This window comes from Hemiscyllium ocellatum, chromosome 16 (assembly GCF_020745735.1).
Source record: "Hemiscyllium ocellatum isolate sHemOce1 chromosome 16, sHemOce1.pat.X.cur, whole genome shotgun sequence".
NCBI classification, from domain to species: Eukaryota; Metazoa; Chordata; class Chondrichthyes; order Orectolobiformes; family Hemiscylliidae; genus Hemiscyllium; species Hemiscyllium ocellatum.
The window spans coordinates 26,632,343-26,654,958 of NC_083416.1; the positions used below are offsets into that span (position 1 = coordinate 26,632,343).

The window sequence follows — 22,616 nt, forward strand, 5'->3', positions numbered from 1 at the left end:
AAGGTTGTAGATTGACACTTGGAATTGTGATATTGATGCCACCTCAGATACTTGCTTGATGGAGAGATAAGACTGGAACCTTAAAATTCTGGGACGTAGGAGCTTCAGGCAGGATGGGAAAGTGTAAATGAAGGCAGTATTACATTATTAATGAAGGATTCATTTACTGCTGTAAGGTGGGGCGATATCCTGAAAGGATCTTCAAATGAGACTTGATGGGTAGAATTTAGGAATAACAAGGGGGCAATCAATTGCTGAGAGCATATTATGGTCTTCCAAATAAAGAGTTAGCAAGCAATAGTGCAAAATATGGTAACTTCATTAGGGGATTTCAACTTCTCCAATTATGACTGGTATAGTCAGCGTGTAAAGGATTTAGAGGGGACTGATTTCTTCAAATGTATTCAGGACAGCTTTTTATAATCAACATGTAGATAGTCCAACAAGATACATGATAGCAACCACAACAATGAATATTTTAAGTTTGTTATAGAAAAGGAGAAAGGGTTTTGGGTAGGCAGATTTTATTAAAAGGCAGCAGGATCTGACCAAAGCAGATTGGCACAGTTACTTCTAGATAAATCTACAGAACAGCGAGGGATGTTGGAATTGGCGAGCGAATATGCCTAGCATGTTCCCATTGGATGAAATAAAGGAGCAACAAGCCCAGAGAACATGAGATGTTTAGGGCCATTCAGGACTGGACAAATAGGATGAGAGGGTTTTAATAGGTACAAAGGGAGCAAATCAACAGAGATCCAAGTGGAGCACAAAAAGTAAAGGGAGAGCAAATGTGGTGGACTCTTAACTACCTGATGGGCAACTGGAATGGACGATAAATGCTGCCTTGCCAAAAACACCCTCATCCCATGAACGAATAAGTAAACTTCCAAAAGCATTTAGGGGAGCTTAGAAAGAATCCGAAGATAGGAACCAAGGGAGCAAATGCGGGTCAGGCTAGAGGTAAGGTGTTAAGTGAGTAATTCACATTGATCCTCTCTTTGAAGGGGATGGGAAGAGGGATTGAGAAGTGTTTGGACAGTTTGATGTATGGAGTGAGGCAATATTAGAAGTTTAGATGGGCTTAAATGTGGAGAAATCCTGAGATCCTGGGAAGTATTGCAGGCTGCTGTGGGGACAAGGGAGGAACAATTACAGGTATTCTCAACCAAATTTTTAATTTCTCTCTGGTCATCGTTGAAGTGCCAGAGGACTGGAGGATAGCTAATGTGGTCCCACTTTTCAAGAAGGGTGGTACAGATAAACCAGAGAATTGCAGACCAGTGAGTCTGGAATTGATGGTAGAGAAACTATTGGACAAAATTCTGGAGGAGAGGATTAATCTCCACTTGAAGAGGTAACATTTGATTAGAAATTATCAGCATTGATTTATCAGAAAGAGGTCCATGCATAATAATTTGGAAATTTGAGAGATGGTGACCAGGTGTATAGATGAGGGTAGTGCAATTGATGTACTTGACATGAATTTCTGCAAAGCCTTTGACAAGGTCCCACATGAGAGGATGATAAAGAAGATGAAAACATATGGAATCCAGGATAATTTGACAAATTAGATCTAAAATTAGTGGTAGGAAACAGATGGTGGTGGTAGAAGGCTGTTTGTGTGAATGGAAAACCACGTCCAATAGCATACTATAGTCATCAGTGCGGGTCTTTATTACTCGTGCAATATAGAAATGATACAAAAGAAAATGTGTTCATGTTTTTGGGGGGTGGGAGAGAAATATGTTAGTTCGTGGATAACAAAGATTGGCTAGGTGGTTGACAGTGAGGAAGAAGGTTTTAGGTTACAGTAGGATATAGTTGGACTGGTTAGATAGGCAGATGGAATACAACCCTGGTAAGTGTGATGCAATGCACTTTGGAAGAAGTAAGGCAGGATAATGATAATGAAAGGCAGTGTATGAAAAAGCTCAGAAGGACAGAGGATGTTGGGTGCTTGTTCAAAAATCCTTAAAGGCAGCAGGACAAGATAATAGGGCGAATAAGGCTTCTACCTGGGCCACATGCCTTTATGAATCATGGCATAGAAAGTAAGAGGCAGGACATTATGTTGGAGCTGGACTTTGTCAGGTCACAGCTGGAGTACTGTGTGCAGTTCTGGTCACTGCACTTTTGGAAGGATGTGCTTGCACTAGAGGAGGTACATAGGACATTCAGCAAGGTGCTGCCTGGTGAAGCAGTTTAGCTATGAAGATAAGCTCAGATTATTTTCTTTAGAGCAAGGAAAGTTAAAGGAGATCTGATTGAGAAGTATAAGATTACAAGTGGTATGGACAGGGTGGATAGAAAGCAGCAATTCCCCTTAGTTGAACAGTCAATAACTATGAAGCATAATTTTAAAATGAAAGGTTTAGAAGAGATTTGAGGAAATACGTTTTAAACCCAGAATTTGGTGGGAATCTGGAATGCACTACCTGGGAGTACTTCAGGCAGGAAACCTCAACCTTTAAATAGTACTTGGATAAGCGCTTGAAGTGTCATGACATTTAAGGCTATGGGCCAAGTGCAGTGAAGTGGGACTAGTGTAGATTTGGAGTAATTTTCACAGGTGCAGACTCAATGGGCCAAAAGGTCTCTTCTGTAAGGTATGATTCTATATCTGGAGTGCATTTTTTCCAGAAACAAAAGGTTGTTGAAAAGTCACTGGGAAAAGGCTTCTGAGATCACATAATTGGTGAAAACTTCATATTCTGCTTTGGATTCTTGCTGGGGATATTTAAACAGTGAATGGTCGAAAAGAACTGATTGGGGACCAAGAGGTCTAAAAGTGGAGGGTGCTGGGTAGCCCTATTTCTGAAGAAATACCTTATTGAGATTATGATAAAACATTCTGAAAAGCTCTTCTGAAAGATTGCTTAAAGGAACTTCTCAATTTTCTGAATATGCTGTGTCAGCAAAAATTCAGAGAGAACCTTGCCTGGCAGTAACAACCACACATGCTAAAACAGCGGAACATTCTAAGCCTTGGCCTTTGTCTTCAACAATAACCACAGAGGCCAGAAAGTTTCACCTTTCTTTTAAAGTAAACATCTGCAAAGACAGAAATCAGTCTTTAAATCTTTTATATAGAAGGTGAGAGCATGAGTTATTGTAAATACCTATATAGAACATAGAAGGATACAGCGCAGTACAGGCCCTTCGGCCCTCGATGTTGCGCCGACCGAATCCTACCTAACCTATACTAGCCCAATAACTTCCAAATGCCTATCCAATGCCCGCTTAAATGACCATAAAGAAGGAGAGTTCACCACTGATACGGGCAGGGCATTCCATGAACTCACAACCCGCTGTGTGAAGAATCTACCCCTAACATCTGTCCTATACCTACCACCCCTTAATTTAAAGCTATGTCCCCTAGTAACACCTGACTCCATTAGCGGTAAAAGGTTCTTAGTATCTACCCTATCTAAACCCCTAATCATCTTATACACTTCTATCAGATCTCCCCTAAACCTTCTCTTCTCCAATGAGAACAGCCCCAAGTGCCTCAGCCTTTCCTCATAAGATTTTCCTACCATTCCAGGCAACATCCTGGTAAACCTCCTCTGCACTCGTTCTAAAGCTTCCACATCCTTCCTATAGTATGGCGACCAAAACTGCACACAATACTCCAGATGAGGCCTCACCAGAGTCTTATACAACTGCAACATGACCTCAGGACTCCAGAACTCAATTCCTCTGCCAATAAAGCCCAGTACACCATATGCCTTCCTCACAGCACTATTTACCTGGGTGGCAACTTTCAGAGATCTGTGTACATGGACACCAAGATCCCTCTGCTCATCCACACTACTAAGTAGCCTACCATTAGCCCAGTAATCCATCATCTTGTTATTCCTACCAAAGTGAACGACTTCGCACTTAGCTACATTGAATTCCATTTGCCACATTTCCGCCCAGCTCTGCAGCTTATCTATATCCCGCTGTAACCTACCACTTCCTTCCTCACTATCCACAACTCCACCGACTTTTGTGTCATCCGCAAACTTGCTTACCCAGCTTTCAAGTCCTTCCTCTAGATCATTTATAAAGATAACAAAAAGCAATGGTCCCAAAACAGATCCTTGTGGTACACCGCTAGTAACTGCGCTCCAAGATGAACATAATCCATCAACTACTACCCTCTGTCTCCTTCCAGCCAGCCAATTCCTAATCCAAACCTCTAATGTATCCTCAATGCCATACCTCCGAAGTTTTAGCATTAGCCTACCATGGGGAACCTTATCGAACGCCTTACTAAAATCCATATACACAACATCTACTGCTTTACCCTCGTCCACTTCCTTAGTCACCTTTTCAAAGAACTCAATAAGGTTTGTGAGGCACGACCTGCCCTTCACAAAACCATGCTGGCTATCCCTGATCACGTTATTCCTACCCAGATGTTCATAAATCTTATCCCTTACCATTCTCTCTAAGACTTTGCCCACCACTGAAGTCAGACTCACTGGCCTATAGTTACTAGAAACCTCTTGGGGTTATTTAGAAAGATACACATTTATATTTCCACAGCTGTAAATGCTAACCAATATTGTACCTTCATTGAGTAAGTTTAATTTGATAATTAAATTAATAACTGAATTAAGAAACTTGGATTTTTTAATTTAATAAAGATACAGTTCAGGTATTTAAGTGGCCATCTCAGTAACTGGGAAATTTATGCATGCTTCCAGCTTCTACCATAATACTGCTTTTACTCATGTATACATTATACTTTATAAGTTTAACAGAGAGCGCATTTTTCGGTGTTTATCCAGCTTTTAATATTTCCACCTTTGCTCTACAAGTCCTGCTTATTATACAGTAAGTGTGCCGGCCCAAATCTCTATCGTCTACTGCGATGCTATTTCAGAAATATTTCTTAACTTAGCCATTTCAATTTTCTGCTTGTGCATTTCCAAACATTTTGGTGCTCAGACATAAAAGCAAGATAATAATTTTGCATTGTGATGTAAATACTGGGAGTTGATTTTTTAAAAGTTTGGGTTTCTGGCTTTTCAGCTGGTATCATGTGGGTTTTGTGCGTGTACAAAGTTTACAATTAACTTCTCAGTATATCTGACCAACCGTGATTTCTTTTAAAATAGTTTTTTAAGGCCTGCCTCCAGAATGAATGGGTTCTGGACACCACAAACACATTTTTATTTATTTTAGATTATTTTGTGACGCAGCAAACATAAACGTCAGAGCCTCAAGACTTGTAAGAGACTTCTGAAACTTCTGTTTTAAAGCTTGTTTTAAAGTCTTAAAGGCAGAGGTGCTGAAGATTTTAGGAAGGGTCTAATTTAACAATGGAAGGGGAGTAGCCACCTGTCCCAGTTCAGGTTTTTTTCAAGTTTATTTTAGCTGTAGCAGTCACAAGATGTGGGTCCAGAAGAAGTGCAAGCTTCAGGTACAGAATTCCTTTGACCTTCTCCTGAAATCTCTTTGGATGTTGTTCCCCCCTGACTGTAAGAATCTGGGTTTGAATTTACTTTTTGCCAAGGGGCATGTTTGTGGGATGTTGCTGTATTGTTAAATAGTATTAATTACTATATTGGGTCGGTTAGTTATCTAATAGTCGTTATTCTAAATTCCGCTTTCTTTTGTTAATATTTCAACTCGTGTTTAAATAAATTGTTCTGCTTAAAGCAGAGTGGTTTGATCAGTGCCTTTTAACAAAGAAAAATTTAGGGTCCATGCTACCTTCTTAAAATATTTGTGGGTGTTTGGCCTATTCCACAACAGCTTAAGGGAAACACCTATAGCTTAGAGAGGGAGACTTTTGATTTCAGTTTTTATTTTAAATGGGGCAGTCCTATGAAATCCTTGGTACAGGATGGCTATGAAGATGAGTACTTCTGGAAAGGAGATATATAATGAATTATGTTATCTTAGAGTGAAGAGCATGAGTTCCAGACCAGAAATGGAACAAAACCCTGAAGAGTTTACTTCAAGCTGAGTATACTTAAGCACACAAATAACAGCTCCAGGAAGAAGCTATCACGATTCCAATCTAACAGTTGAAGTCACAAGTGATTCAAACCTATCAAAAGGTGTTAGATACAGGGACTGCTGAATTGTAGACATATTGTTTTAGGTCCAATAAAAAAAAGGGATGTTTTGTTTATTTTCAATTTTTTTTTAAAAAAAGGGTACTTTGAGAGTAATGGGACAGTTTAAAATCTTTAACTTTGGGTTAATAATAAATGGATTGGTTTACTCGATTTTACCATGCAGCGATTGTAACCAGGCAGATCTTATTGTTTGAGATCCTTGATAGGGATAGTTACCCTGGGTCGATCAGGAAATCCTAGCTGACAGAGATAAACAGGGAACTAGCTTGTCTCCATTGGTGCAGCCTTGGCCCTACCATGACATGGGACTGTTGCTGCTGCTCCTTGGGCCTGCCTCCACTATTGCTTCTTGGTCCCCACAAAAGAATGAATAAATAAACAAACTGGGGTTTCAGAGTTTCCTCACCTCAGGGACTGACTCCAAGCTGAATGGCCACAGCCAGTGTACTGTACACATATAGAGTTATAGAGATGTATAGCAGGGAAACAGATCCTTTGGTCCAACCTGTCCATGCTGACCAGATATCCCAACCCAATCTAGTCTCACCTACCAGCACCCGGTCCATATCCCTCCAAACCCTTCCTATTCATATACCCATCCAAATGCCTTTTAAATGTTGCAATTATAGCAGCCTCCACCACTTCCTCTGGCAGCTCATTCCATACACACACCACCCTGTGTGTGAAAAAGTTGCCCCTCAGGTCTCTTTTACATCTTTTCCCACATGGTGAGGTCAGTGCAGAGAGAGAGAGAAAGAAACCCACATTGCTAATTGACTGGGTTAGCAGTTACTGCCTTTGCAGTTGAATTCACGTATCACTGGACATCGGACTGCGTCTGGAAAAATTAAACCACAGTGAACTTCACATCTGATCTTGAAGGAGCCTGTTTGGGAGAGGTCACAATACAGAAACAGATAAGTGGATGTTTTAAGTGGGAATTGAAGTAAATCTGCAGTAGTGAGTAGAGTGGGTTTTTTATTGATTATATATTTTATTGCGCTACGTCTCTTGATTAAACTTAAAATAGAAGTCATAAGTATTAATTTAACCTGATGGAGTGTTTTGGAGAGGAATAAGACAGTGCTATTTTCTGGGAAAGAAGCAAAAATGGTCTTTAGTAGAGTAATATGCTATTCTTATCGGATGTGGGCATTTAGGGAGACTTTACATGTTACTGAGGATTATATCTGCAATAAATGCCGTTGCTTGCGAATTCTATCAGATCAAATGGATCCGTTGGAGAGACAGTTGAGGCAATGAGGAATTCACAAGAGCAGGGGGATGTGATGGATGGCAGTTATAGAAAGGAGGCAAGATCTCAGATACAGTCACATAGATAGGTTAACTCCAGGAAAGATAAGAGGTAGGCAGGTAGTGCAGGAGTCTTCTGTGGCTATCCCCATTTCAAACAAGTTATGCTGTTTTGGAAAATGTAGGGGATAATGGATTCTCTGGGGAATGTTGCACGAACAGCCAAGTTTCTGATATTGAAACTGGCTCTAACGTAATGAGAGGTACGTCGGGTTCCAAGCATTCGACTTTTTGAGGGGACTCTCGAGTCTGAGGTACAGACAGACCTTTCTGTGGCCAGCAGCGAAAAATCAAAATGGTGTGTTGCTTCCCTGGTGCCAGGATCAAGGATGTCTCACATATGGTGCAGAATGTTCTCAAGGGCCAGCAAGAGGTCATTGTACACAATGGAATCAATGACATAGGAGGGAAAAGATTAATATTCTAAATGGAGATTGCAGAGAGTTACGCAGGAATTTAAAAAGGAAGTCTTCGAGAGTAGTAATATCTGGATTACGCCTGGTGCTAAGAGTTAGTGAGGGCAAAAATAGGAGGATAGATCAGATGAATGCATGGCTGAGGAGCTGGTGTATGGGAGAAGGGTTCACATTTTTGGACCATTGGCATCCCTTCTGGGGTAGACGTAACCTGTACAAGAAGGACGGATTGCACCTGAGTTGGAAGGGGACAAATATACTGGCAGGGAGATTTGATGGAGCTGCTCAGGAGGATTTAAACTGTTAAGGTGGGAGGCAGGACCCAGGGAGATAGTGAGGAAAGAGATCAATCTGAGACTGGTACGGTTAATAAAAGAAGTGAGTCAAACAGTCATGACAGGCAGGCACAAAGCAGAGAATAAGGTAGGACTGAAAAATTAAATTGCATTTATTTCAATGAAGAGGCCTATAGGGAAGTCAGATGAACTCGGGGCATGGTTAGGAACATGGGACTGGGATATCAAAGCAATTACAGAAACGTGACTCAGTGACGGACAGGATTGGCAGCTTAGTGTTCCAGGATCCAAATGCTACAGGAAGGACAGAAAGAGAGGCAAGAGAGGAGGGGGAGTTGTGTTTTGATAAGGGATAGCATTACAGCTGTACTGAGGGTGGATATTCCCAGTGGAGTGCCACAAGGATAGGTGCTGGGCCCACTACTCTTCATCATCCATACAAATGAACTCAACAAGCTTGCAGATGACACCAAATATTGGAGAGCGAAGAAGGCTACCTCAGCTTACAACGGGATCTTGACCAGATGGGCCAACAGGCCGAAAAGTGGCATATGGAGTCCAACCCACGTAAGTATGAGGTGCTGCACCTTGGGAAAACAAATCCTAGCAGCATCTATACACGCAATGGCAAGGTCCTTGGGAGTGCCGCCGAACAAAGAAACCCCAGAGTGCAGGTCCACATCACCCCTGAAAGTGGAGTTGCAGGTCAACAGGATAGCGAAGAAGGTGCCCGGCATGCTCTCTTTCATTAGTCAGGAGTTGGGAGGTCATGCTGCGGCTGTACAGGACACTGGCCAGGCCACGACCAGAACACTGCATGCAATTCTGGTCTCCTTCCCACGGAAAAATGCTGCAAAACTTGAAAGGGTTCAGAAAAGATCCACAAAGATGTTGCCAGGGCTGGAGGATCTGAGACACAGGGAGTAGCCGCATTGGCTAGGAGGGTGGTATTAGTAGAATAAGCCACCAGAGGAAGTGGCGGACGCTAGCACAATCCCAACATCAAAAAGGCACCTGGACGGGTACATGAACAGTAATGGTTTGGAGGGACATGGGCCAGGCGCTGGCAGGTGAGACCAGACTGAGTCAGGACATCTGGTCGGCATGGATAAACCACACTGAAGGGTCAGTTTCCACGCTGCACATTTCTATAGATAAAGGGTAACTAGGTGACGGGACACTAGCCTATGTGCAATTATTTCAACCCTCACTTCTTTTTGTCACTTTTATGGTTAAAGCAAAATTTGCTTCATTGTGTGTTTACATTTCAGCTTTAGTTCACTTTATTAAAATCAAAATGAATGAAAATATGATCTCTGACCTGCCTGGTAATAATATTAACTGGGATTACATAACAACCCATTTTCCTGGCTATTAACAATGCCAAAAGAGGCAGTTCGACTTTTCAAATCATCTGAAAACCTATAACATGCTCTGTTTTGACAGTTTTACACAAACCATTTCCATTTGAAAGGAACCTTCATTTAGAATTGTGGAGAGACAAAGACTATGCAATAATTAGATTAGATTATTTATAAGATTACTTACAATGTGGAAACAGGCCCTTCAGCCCAACAAGTCCACACCGACCCTCCGAAGCGCAACCCACCCATACCCCTACATTTACCCCTTATCTAACACTACGGGCAATTTAGCATGGTCAATTCACCTGACCCTTTGGACTGTGGGAGGAAACCGGAGCACCCAGAGGAAACCCATGCAGACACAGGGAGAACATGCAAACTCCCTGAGGCGGGAATTGAACCCGGGTCTCTGGCGCTGTGAGGCAGCAGTGCTAACCACTGTGTCACCGTGCCGCCACAAATCTAGCTTGAGATCACTGCATTAAATGGCAGTACCTCATTGGTGGAAGGGGTTTTTATCTTGCTATCAGGTACTGTCTTAAGGATCATATTTTAGGACACTTCTCTGAAAATATCCAAAATTTATTAAACACTGCTCTCAATCAGAAAAGGCCATTACTGACTCAACACTATAACCCAACAAAGCAATGAGACTTCAATTGGAGTCAGTCCTGAATTTGATGGTGCTGGCGTTGGCAGTGATAATGATGAATCAAAGGGAAGTCCCATAAAGTAAAAAGAGATATAGAAGCCTTTTGGAAGTTTTCTAAGGTAGCTTCCAGATAATTCATTAAAGATCTCACATTAACGAAAACAAAATTCAAAATTGCTCATTGTGATGATATTAGTACTAGTTATGGAAGAAATTAAGCCAGAAAAGATCATAATATATATAGCACAGAGGCAAAGAAATCATACAACAATTGCAAAATTGTTGAAAAACAATTATTAAAGAGATAGCTGCTCTCCTTCCCTGCTCTAGTAATATAATATACTATTGGGAAAGGGTAAATAATTCAAAGTAAAATGTGTAATCTGGCAACAAAAAGGGATAGACCATTCAAACACGTTCCTATCAAATCACTAAACAGGTTGTACTTGTATTTTGGCAATAAATACAAGTCACATTTTAGATTTAAAATTTGAAGTAAAGCAAAACCAAAATTAAAATTTACTTCTGTCAGCTTACCATGGTGTAAACCATTTTTCTGATACATATTACTGGGCAAAGTATCTCTATCCCATTCAGAAGGCTTCAACATTCGATCTTGCTTGGGTGGTGGCATCAGCTGTTCACTGTACTCCCAGAAGTATCTTCTTTTGCTCCTTTTTCTGGAGATACCTGTTAATGCATCCTTCACGTCATCTACTGTGTCGTTTTCAAATCCTGTATGGAAGAAAAACAAAACACTATCAACATGCTGAATGCAGCAGCATAAGAAAATGAGGAGGAACTTAAGGGCATTTTCTTATAAATACACTTTGTATAAAACACAAATTACTTTTGTCACATGATAAACTTAAATTCCTGACAATTTACAGTTTTTTTCCTATATTTATCATCCGGTCATCCCTTCTTTCAGCTTTTCCCTATCAACTCTTCTGTCATTTAATCTTGCCCATCTTTCAGTCTGTTAAGAATCATTCCCTCTGCTTTTGTCCCTCCTATTCTTGCACCTTCCACTTCTTGAAAACTTCTCTTTCAGTTCTAACGGATAGTCATTGATCTGGAATATTAACGGTTACTTATTTCACAAAAACTGCTTGACCTGACAGAAAATATTCCAACATTTTGTGCTTTTATTTCTAATTATTGTTTCATCTTTATGAATAGAGGAGTAGAATGTAAAGGTAAGAAACTTATGTTGATCAGTTCATAGATGAAGTAGAATTATAATTAGAATAGTCTTTATTGTCACATATATTCAATGAATATTGTGAACAATTTCTACATCTCCAATTATAGCGCCAACTTAGATACAAAAGGACCTAGGCACAGCTTCTTTAGCTACAAGATCCTAGACAATAGAGAAATTAAATGTCCAGCATTACAGAAATGAAAGTTCAGTACAACAGACCAAACTGGCACCTAGTTTCTAGTCCACATTTGGCCCTGACTCCAAACCAAGCCAGCAACATGCCATGCGGGGAGCTCGCTGCAGGAGGCTGGAAGGTTACCATTTTGCACGAGGAGAGCCATATGGGAGGAGGCAGCTGCACCAAGTCGGGAGGTCGCCACATTAGGAGGCCGCTGCGCCAGGCCATGAATCATCACCGGAGGCCAGGAGTCATGGCTTGAAGAGAAAGAAGGAGAAGAAGAAAAAAGCACAAAAAGAACGAAAAAGAGAAGGAAAAGAAGAGGAATGGGCGGATTGGATTAGTTCTGGTTAGAGCACCCTACTCTGCCACCATCTTACAACAAATAGAAGTATTGATTTCAATTCAGGACACCATGCTCCAGGAAGGATACCAAGATCTTAGAGAGATCACAGAAACTAAGTTGGTATCAGGAAAAAGGAACTTCAGTTATGTGACAGGTGTGAAGAGGTTGGGTGTGTTCACCTGACAGGAGAGATGTTTAAGGTGACATGTGATAGTTTTAAAACTCTTCAAAGTTTTTCACAGAATAAAAGAAGAGACACCGTTTCCAGGCACCATTTCCAAAAGGTTCTACTAGAGAATAAATAATATTGGTAAAACAATCAAATGGGACATCAGGAAATTTTTAAAAAACAGCATTCTTATGATTTGGAATGCACTGTCTGCAATAGAAACAGATTAAAGAGTGAACTGAACACATACTTGAAGGGAAAATATTAACAAGCCTATAGCAAAGGTGGTCAAGTGGCTTTCTCCTATGCAACATCATTCTATCATCATATACAAAAATGACTACTTTTATTTATACTCTTTGCTAACATAACTTGGTATTTTATTTGCATTTTGAAAACAGCACCTTAAACATTGCAACTGAGCCATTATCTCTCAATCAATACCATATTGTGTCACATAACATTTTCTATTTTGGTTACTGAACCATATATGCTACTTATTATTACTGTTACCTTTAAAATATGAACAGGACAGGGAGGGAAGTAAAAGAGGGGGCGGAGTTGCATTGCTGGTCAGGAATGATATCACGGCTGTGCTAAAGGAGGACACTATGGCACTCTTGGGTAGTGAGGCATTATGGGTGGAGCTGAGAAATAAGAAAGGTGCAGTTACATTGTTGGGGCTGTATTACAGACCTCCCAACAGTGAGCGTGAGATAGAAGAAAAATAGGTAAACAGACTATGAATAGATGTAGAGGCAATAGGGTAGTGGTGATGGGAGATTTTAATTTTCCCACCAGTGACTGGCATACACTTAGCGTCAGAGGTCTGAATGGAGTAGCATTTGTACGAAGCGTCCAGGAGAGTTTTCTAGAGCAGTATGTCAATAGTCCGACAAGGGAAGGGACCATACTGGACCTGGTACTGGGGAACGAGCCAGGACAAGTGGTAGAAGTTGCAGTGGGGAATTTCTTTGGGAACAGTGACCATAATTCTGTAAGTTTTAGAATACTCGTAGATAAAGAAGAGAGTGGTCCTAAGGGAAGAGTACTTATCTGGGCCAAGGCCAATTATATCAAAATTAGGCAGGAGTTGGGAAATGTGGATTGGACACAGCTATTGGAAGGCAAGTCCACATTTGAGATGTGGGAGGCTTTCAAAGATAGGTTAACGGTAGTGCAGGATAAGCATGTCCCATTGAAGGCAAAGGCAAGATTTGTGAACCGTGGATGACTATAGAAATTGTACGACTAGCCAAGAGGAAAAGGGAAGCATACATAAGGTCTAGGCAGCTAAGAACCGAACGGGCCCTAAAGGAATAATCGGAAGAATAGTTGATAGATGAAGGAAGGGCTGTTGGTGTCATATACTTTATGGATATGGACTTTAGTAAGGCGTTTGATAAGGTTCCCCATTGTAAACTAATGGAGAAAGTGAAGTCACACGGTGTGTAGGGCGTTCTAGCTGGGTGGATAAAGAACTGGTTGAGCAACAGGAGACAGAGAGTAGTAGTTGAAGGGAGTTTCTCGAAATGGAGAAAGGTGACCAGTGGTGTTCCACAAGGGTCAGTATTGGGGCCACTGTTGTTTGTAATATACATAAATGATCTAGAAGAGGGCACTGTTGGTATAATCAGCAAGTTTGCAGATGACACGAAGATTGGTGGAGTAGCAGAAAGCATAAGGGACTGTCAGAGAGTACAGGAGGATATAGATAGACTGAAGAGTTGGGCAGAAAAGTGGTAGATGGGTTTCAATCCAGACAATTGTGAGGTGATGCATTTAGGCAAGTCTAATTCTAGAGCGAATTATACAATGAATGGAAGAGCCTTGGGAAAAGTTGATGGGCAGAGAGATCTGGGAATGCAGGTCTATTGTATCCTGAAGGTTGCTGCACAGGTGGATAGAGTGGTCAAGAAGGCATATAGCGTTCTTGTCTTCATTTGACAGGGTTTGAGTATAACAGCTGGCAAGTCATGTTAAAATTCCACAAGACATTGGTTCGGCTGCATTTAGAATACTGTGTACAGTTCTAGTCGCCACATTACCAAAAGGATGTGGACGCCTTGGAGAGGGTGCAGAGAGGTTTACGAGAATGTAGTCTGGTATGGAAGGTGCCAGCTATGAAGAAAGGTTGAGTAGATTAGGTTTATTTTCACTAGAAAAAAGGAGATTGAGGGGGGAAACCTGATTGAGGTTTACAAAATCATGAAGGCTATAGACAGGTGGATAGAGACAAACTTTTGCCCAGGGTGAAGGATTCAACAACGAGAGATCATGCTTTCAAGGTGAGAGGTGGCAAGTTTAAGGGGAATACATGCGGCAAGTACTTCACACAGAGGGTGGTGGGCGTTTCGAACGCGCTGCCAGCAGAGGTGGTAGAGGCAGGCATGGTAGATTCATTTAAGATGCGTCCGGACAGATGCACGAGTAGGTGGGGAGTAGACGGATACAAATGCTTAGGAATTGACCGACAGGTTTAGACAGTACACTTGGATCAGCTCAGGCTTAGAGGGCCGAAGAGCCTGTTCCTGAGCTGTAAATTTTCTTTGTTCTTTCTTTGTTCTAAATATGGTTATATTTCTTTTTATTCTTTGCATTTCAACAAAATTATTTAAATAACATGCTTCCAGTTATTAAATCATATTGAAATTAGCAACACTATGTCTATGTAAAAATATGCTGAGAGCAAATTATAACAAGTTTTATAACAAGTTACAACGCTTCTGGTTATAACTAAATTATAATTCTTAAAAACAACTCTGTAAATATGGCAACAAACTGAACTCAAAAGCTGTAATGCTTCTATAAGCACAAATTCTGATGCAAGATCAAAGGGGAATCTGTTGTAAAGTATAAATACTAACACAGAATAACTAAACTAAGTGGTCTCTTTCCCACTCCAGATTCTGGAGTATTTTGTTATTGAACAGTTAAACATTATTTCAGTTTTAATGTAATAAAGCACAAATACCCGGTTCAGAGAAGGTATCACTGACATCATCATCCTTGTCTTCCTCCTCCTCCTCTTCATCATCATCATCGTCATCATCTTCCTCATTATCACTGTATTCATGCTCACTACCAAATCCTTCATCATGGTCCTCATCATCATCATCATCATCATCTTCTACTTCCTGCTCAATACTTGGAGACTGCTCATTCAAACTATCAGAAATAAACAAAGAATAATTGTGCTCTTCCTTTTTCTGGGTGTGATCAGGGACAGATGGTGATAAAATTTCAATAGTTTCAGTTCGAGTACTCGGGTCATTAGCTTCTTTGAATACAGTGGGTACTTTATTGGAATAAGTACTTTCTACATTCTTTTTCTCCAGTTTCCTGACATTAGCCCCACTATCACTACAACAGGAATCATCTGGTAAGTCACTGTGCACCTGGGTAGCACCCAATGTTGATTTACCAAGTGGTACTGGATTGATCCAGACTTTAGCTTTTTTAACAAAGTCTTTGTTGTCTACAAGAACAGGCCCTATTTTGGTATTCAGGGGCTGATTTGTGTTGCCATTGTCCACAGTAGCACTAGAAGAAACAGATTTGCCTAACTTTTGGGTAGTCTCTGGCAAGCAAGCATCTATACAAGGACTTCTGGCAGATGACACTAGTGGCATTGCCCTGTTGGCTGCAAGTTTTTTACCAGCCAGAGAAGAGGTTAATGAATTTTGATTTAAACTCTTGAGTAGATCAGGATGATATAATGAATCCAAAACAGGCTGTGAATCTTCACAGTTTAGCTGGGCTAAAGTTGGGGTCCTGCTTATGACGTCTTCGTTTTGATAAGGACTGGAAAAGTCATCCAGCCCAAGGAAATCCACTTCCTTCGTTCCCCAAATATCATAGCTCGTTAACTTGGTGTATTTTGTCAAGTCTTCCCAGCATGTGTCCCATTGCTCCCAGTTTGAAGTATATGAAGGATCGGAATCCAGTAACTCATTTAATGGTTCTAAAAGTTCAAGGTCTTTACAATCTCCCAAGGTAAGAGGATCATCTCTCGAGCTGTGAGTATAAGTCATCTCTCTGTCCTGAAAGAAATAAAAATTTCTATTAAAACAAGATATTAACTAGATTGGAGGTAGAATCAAAAAAGGTTTTGTCTCAAAATTAAGTCTTCTCTTTCTGCATGAGAAGTCGAAATTTCTTTTTTATAATTTAATTAGGATATAACTACAATTAGATGTTTATAGTACATTTAACTTTGCACAACAAATAACTTTGCACAACAAATACAGATTGTGAGCAAACAGAATGTTGTTGCTAGTGGGTAAATAAATATTGGCATACAGATAAGTAAAAAATGTAGACTTAAACAGTTTTCAAAACTGCCTGATAATTTCAGATGAACCACCACAAGGGTCATGACTTTCTCTCTTCATACATCAGAGAGAAGCACTTAACAGGTGACTCAAGTTCCTGTTCTCATTCATAATTCAATGACTCCTACTAGAAAATGTTATTGTGCAGATACTGAAGTGGATAGAATCAGATTTCGTGGTGATCTTCTCTCAGGAATAACATCCTGAAAATGTTCCTTGTCTACAATTAAAAAAGAACTCTGATCGGTTGGAGCAACAGAGGCAATAAAGAATTTACAAGAACAAGGAGGTGTGATGGATGACAGTTACAGGAAGGAAGAAAAGCGACAGAGAAAGTCACATAGGTGGATTAACCCCAGGAAAGATAAGAGCGGTAGGCAGGTAGTACAGGAGTCTTCAAACAAGTATGCTGCTTTGGAAAATGTACGGGCTGATGCACTCTCCGGGAAATGTAACATGAACAGCCAAGCTTCAGGCTCAAATGTAATGAGGGGTACATCGGGTTCCAAACGATCGACTGTGATAGGGGACTCTCTCGTCAGAGGTACAGACTGACGTTTCTGTGGCCAGCAGTGAAAAATCAGAATAGTGTGTTGCCTCCCTGGGGCCAGGATCAAAGATATCTCAGAGAGGGTGCAGAATGTTCTCAAAGGGGAGAGGGACCAGCAGGAGGGCACTATACACATTGGAACCAATGACATAAGATGGGAAAAGGATGAGACTCTGAAGGAAAACTAGAAAGTTAGGCAGGAATTTAAAAAGGAGGTCCTCAAGGGTAGTAATATCTGGATTACTACCGGTGCTACAAGCTAGTGAGGGTAGGAACAGGAGGATGGAACAGATGAATGCGTGGCTGAGAAGATGGTGAATGGGAGAAGGATTCACATTTTTAGATCATTGGAATCTCTTATCGGGTAGAAGTGACCTGTACAAGGAGGACAGATTGCATCTGAATTGGAAGGGGACTATTAAACTGACAGGCAGATTTGCTAGAGCTCCTCGGGAGGATTTAAACTAGTAAGGTGGGGGAATAGGACTCAGGGGGATAGTGAGGAAAGAGATCAATCTGAGACTGGCACAGTTGAGAAAAGAAGTGAGTCAAACAGTCAGGGTAGGCAGGGACAAAGCAGAGAACAAGATAGAACAAATAAATTAAACTGCATTTATTTCAATACAAAGGGCCGAACAGGGAAGGCAGATGAATTCAGGGCATGGTTCGGAACAGGAGACTGAGATCTCATAGTAATTACAGAAACATAGTTCAGGGATAGACAGGACTGGCAGCTTAATGTTCTGGGAAGCAAATGCTACAGGAAGGATAGAAAGGGAGGCAAGAGAGGAGAGGGGAGTGGCAGTTTTGATAAGAGAAAGCATTACAGCCGTACTGGAGGAGGATATTTCCGGAAATACATCCAAGGAAGTTAGTTGGGTGAAATAAGAAAGGCATGATCATCTTATTGGGTTTGTATTATACCCCCTAATAGTCAGCGGGAAATTGAGAAACAAATTTGTAAGGGGATCTCAGTTACCTGTCAAAATAATAAGGTGATTATGGTAGGGAATTGTGACTTTCCAAACATAGACTGGGACTGCCATAGTCTTAAGGGTTTAGATGGAGAGGAGTTTGTTAAGTGTGTACAAGAAAATTTTCTGATTCTGTACGTGGATTTACTTACTACAGAAGGTGCAAAACTCGACCTACTCTTGAGAAATAAGGCAGGGCAGGTGATTGAGGTGTCAGTGGGGGAACACTTTGGGGCCCGTGTTCCCAGTGACCATAATTCCATTAGTTTTAAAATAGTGATTGGAAAAGGATAGACCAGATCTAAAACTTAAAGCTCTAAATTGGAGGAAGGCCAATTTTGATGGTATTAGGCAAGAACTTTCAAAAGCTGATTGGGGGCAGATGTTCGTAGGTAAAAGGGATAGCTGGAAAATTGGGAGCCTTCAGAAATGAGATAACGAGAGTCCAGAGAAAGCATATTCCTGTCAGGGTGAAAGGAAAGGCTAGTAGGTATAGAGAATGCTGGATGACTAGACAAATTGAGTGTTTGGTTAAGAAAAAGAAGGAATCATATGTCAGGTATAGACAGGATAGATCAAGTGAACCCTTAGAATAGTATAAAGGCAATAGGAAGATACTGAAGAGGTCAATTAGGAGGGCAAAAAGGGGACGAGATAGCTTTGGCAAATAGGGTTAAGGAGAATCCAAACGGTTTTTTACAAAAACATTAAGGACAAAAGGGTAACTAGGGAAAGTATAGTATAACGGCCTTTGTGTGGAGCCACAGGTGATGGGGGAGATACTACATGAGTATTTTGCATCAGTATTTACTGTGAAGGAGCACATGGAAGATATAGAATGTAGGGAAATAGATGGTGACATCTTGAAAAATGTCCATTTTACAGAGGAGGAAGTGCTGGATGTCTTGAAAGGCATAAAGGTGGATAAATCCCCAGGACCTGATCAGGTGTAACCTAGAACATTGTGGGAAGATAGGGAAGTGATTGCTGAGCCCATTGCCGAAAGATTTGTATCATCGATAGTCACAGGTGAGGTGCTGGAAGGTTGGGCAAATGTGGTACCACTATTTAAGAAATGTGGTAAGGACAAGCCAGGGAATTATAAACCAGTGAGTCTGACATGTTGTTGGAAGGGAATACTGAAGGACAGGATTTACATGTAATTGGAAAGGCAAGGACTGATTACGGATCATCAATATGGCTTTATGTGTGGGAAATCATGCCTCACAAACTTGATTGCGTTCTTTGAAGAAGTAACAAACAGGATTGATGAGGGCAGAGCAGTGGATGTGATCTATATGGACTTCAGCAAGGCGTGCGACAAGGTTTCCCATGGGAGATTGGTTAGCAAGGTTAGATCTCATGGAATACAGGGAGAACTAGCTGTTTGTATACAGAACTGGCTCAAAGGTAGAAAACAGAGGGTGGTGATGGAGGGTTGTTTTTCAGATTGGAGGCCTATGACCAGCGGAGTGCCACAAGGATCGGTGCTGGGTCCTCTACTTTTTGTCATTTACATAAATGGTTTGGATGCAAGCATAAGAGGTACAGTTAGTAAGTTTGCAGATGACACCAAAATTGGAGGTGTAGTGGACAGCGAAGGAGGTTAACTCTGATTACAACGGGATCTTGATCAGATGGGCCAAAGGGCTGAGAAGTGGCAGATGGAGTTTAATTCAGATAAATGCAAGGTGCTGCATTTTGGGAAAGCAAATCTTAGCAGGACTTATGCACTTAATGGTAAGGTCCTAGGGAGTGTTGCTGAACAAAGAGACCTTGGAGTGCAGGTTCATAGCTCCTTGAAAGATGAGTCGCAGGTAGATAGGACAGTGAAGAAGGCATTTGGCATGCTTTCCTTTATTGGTCAGAATAATGAGCATGGGAGTTGGGAGGTCATGTTGCCATTGGTTAGGTCACTGTTGGAGTATTGCGTGAACTTGTGGTCTCCTTCCTGCTGCAAGGATATTGTGAAACTTGAAAGAGTTCAGAAAAGATTTACAAGGATGTTGCTACGGTTGGAGAATTTGAACCATTGGGAGAGGTTGAATAGGCTGGGGCTGTTTCCCCTGGATCGTGGGAGGCTGAGGGGTGACCTTATAGAAAATTATAAAATCATGAAGGGCATGGGTAGAATAAATAAACAAAGTCTTTTCCTTGGGATGGGGGAGTCCAGAGCTAAGGGAAGATATAAAAGAGATTTAAGGGGCAACTCTTTCAAGCAGTGGTGCATGTGTGGAATGAGCTGCCAGAAGAAGTGGAGGAGGCTGGTACAATTGCAACATTTACAAGGCATTTGAATGGGTATATGAATATGAAGGGTTTGGAGGGATATGCGCCAGGTGCTGGCAAGTGGCACGAGATTAGGTTGGGACAGCTGGTTGGCATGGATGAGTTGGACTGAAGGGTCTGTTTCCGAGCTGTATATCTCGATGACTAACTGTTAACTGTGAAATAGATTAAAGTGACTTAACTAATTAATATGGAACAAACCCCCAAAAAAGCCAGTCTTTAAAACAGAAGAGGAGACAACGGACATAAAGGTATACTTATCCACAAAAAGAAAAAACGGTAGTAAGTGAAACATCCAGAGTAAACAAGTTGTTGATTTACTTGTGTACTATAAATCTTACCAGTTCATACATGAAATCAGGGTCTGAATTATTCCCCAACAAATCGGTACTAGTTAAGACCTGGTCTGGAAATGGACGGTTGCAAAAGGCATCCCCAAATGGAGGATCCATTCCGCTAACACTGGGCTATAAAATAAAAAGGATATACAAGTTATTAGGAGAGCACTCATCAAAAACAAATTCCTGTAAGCAAATGAGAAATATCTGGAGAAGTTATACTGCAATTGTTATAAAACTGTTTACTGAGTTATGACAGGGTGTTATCCTTTATCTGTGTTCCCTGACAATTCTGACAGAAACAGTTCTGCTCTAACGTGGTAGTCAAGTTCTCATGCAATCCCATATTCTAAGAAAATTGCGTACCAGCAGCACCATTTAAACTAATGGAGCAGAAATCATGTTATAACCAATACACACTTTAAAAGTTTGTGCTTTAGAAACAGTGTCCCCAATTCATCAATTGTGTAATTGCGAATTTGCATTAACGAAACGCGCATTATAGCAGAACAATCTATATTTGAAATAACCTCCCATACTAAAAGCATCATTTTGTATCATTCTAATCTTAATCGTAATTATTAAATTTCATAGATTACAAAATTATAACAAAATTAAAATACATTGTGCATCAAACCCTGAAGTTGCCAGAATTCAATTTACCCATGAACACTTAACAGTTTTCTTTAAGCAAGAGTGAAAGATTTTCAAGTGAAAATCAAGTACACTGGGATGAGTATATTTGTCAATCCACAGAATTCATACGGAAATCTGGTATGAGGAAAAAGATAAAAGATTAAAAAGTAAAAGAAATAGGAGATAAAAGAGCAGACTAAGGTAAAGAAGACAGCAAGATGAATGGCCAGGGAAGAGAGTTTATAAAAATAACATAATCGGACTGTTAAAAATAAAGGAGAAGGAACTATTCATACTCAAATTCAGCTGTTTGTACAGCAACACGTTTATCCATAATAAAACCGGGGAACTTAAAGTAATATTCCAGAGAGGGACCAGATATAGTAGGAATAACAGGAACATGTCTAAAGAATAGGACTGCCAAACAAGTTATAACATAATCAGAAAGAACAGGGAAGAAAGATAAGGTAGGAGCTGCACTAAAGGAAAATAACAATGGCAGTGGGAAAAAAAGGAATTTAACTAATAGAAGATTAGGAATAAAATTCACATGGATTAAAATACAAGATAAAGAGGAATTGATCACATGAACAGGAGCATACTTGTCTCTATGTTATAAAGTGGACACAGAAGTATTGATGTAGCTGCAAAATTTACTTAAATGATAATAGGACTGTCAGTTAAAGTCACAGAAATGTACAGCATGGAAACAGATCCTTCGGTCCAACACGTCCATGTTGACCGGATACTCCAAATTAATCTAGTCCCAGTTGCCATCATTTGGCCCTTTTTCCTTTTGATTCATATATCCATTCAAACACATTTTAAATGTTGTAATTATACTAGCCTTCACCTCAGGCAGTTCATTCTGTCCCCGCACCACCCTTTTTCATGAAGTTGCCTCTCAGGCCACTTTCAAATCTTTCCCATCTTGCTTTAAACATATGCCCTCTAATTTTTGGATTCCCCACCCAAGGGAAAAGACCTTGCTTATTCATCTTATCCATGCCACTCATGATTTTTCTACAAAAGGTTACCCCTCAGTCTCCGACACACCAGGGAAAGTAACCCCGTATGTTCAGCCTTTCCCAACAGCTTAAACCCTCCAACCCTGGCCACATCCTTGTAAATCTTTTCTGAACCCTTTCACATTTCACAACCTCTTTCCTATAGGAGGGGAACCAGAACTGATCACAGTAAACCAATGTCTTATAGAGCCACAACAACTACCCTCTCTACCTGTGACTCCACCTTCAAGGAGTTATGAACCTGCATTCCAGGGTCTCGTTACTCTGCAACACTCCCCAGGGCCTTACCATTAAGTGTACAATTCCTGCTCTGACTTGCTCTACCAAAATGTAGCACCTCACATTTACCTAGATTAAACTCCATCTGCCACTCCTTACCCCACCTGATCAAGGTCCCATTGCACTCTGACATAACCTTCTTCAACAGCCAAATCATTTATATAAA

At 40.7% G+C, this 22,616-nt stretch overlaps 1 protein-coding gene across 4 annotated transcripts in view; it reads right to left on the minus strand.

Moving 5' to 3' along the window:
* crebrf (creb3 regulatory factor) overlaps nt 1-22,616 on the minus strand; it is a 68,202-nt gene that overhangs the window by 27,036 nt on the left and 18,550 nt on the right. For all 4 annotated transcript variants that reach the window (XR_009645507.1, XM_060836746.1, XM_060836747.1 and 1 more), the window contains 3 exons: nt 20,511-20,636; nt 14,997-16,065; nt 10,660-10,857 (listed from right to left, as the gene is read on the minus strand). Coding sequence is in view for 3 of the 4 variants with exons in the window: in XM_060836746.1 (XP_060692729.1) it covers nt 10,660-10,857; nt 14,997-16,065; nt 20,511-20,636 (1,393 nt within the window). In the remaining variant the exon portion in view is untranslated. The remainder of the gene's footprint in view (nt 1-10,659; nt 10,858-14,996; nt 16,066-20,510; nt 20,637-22,616) is intronic.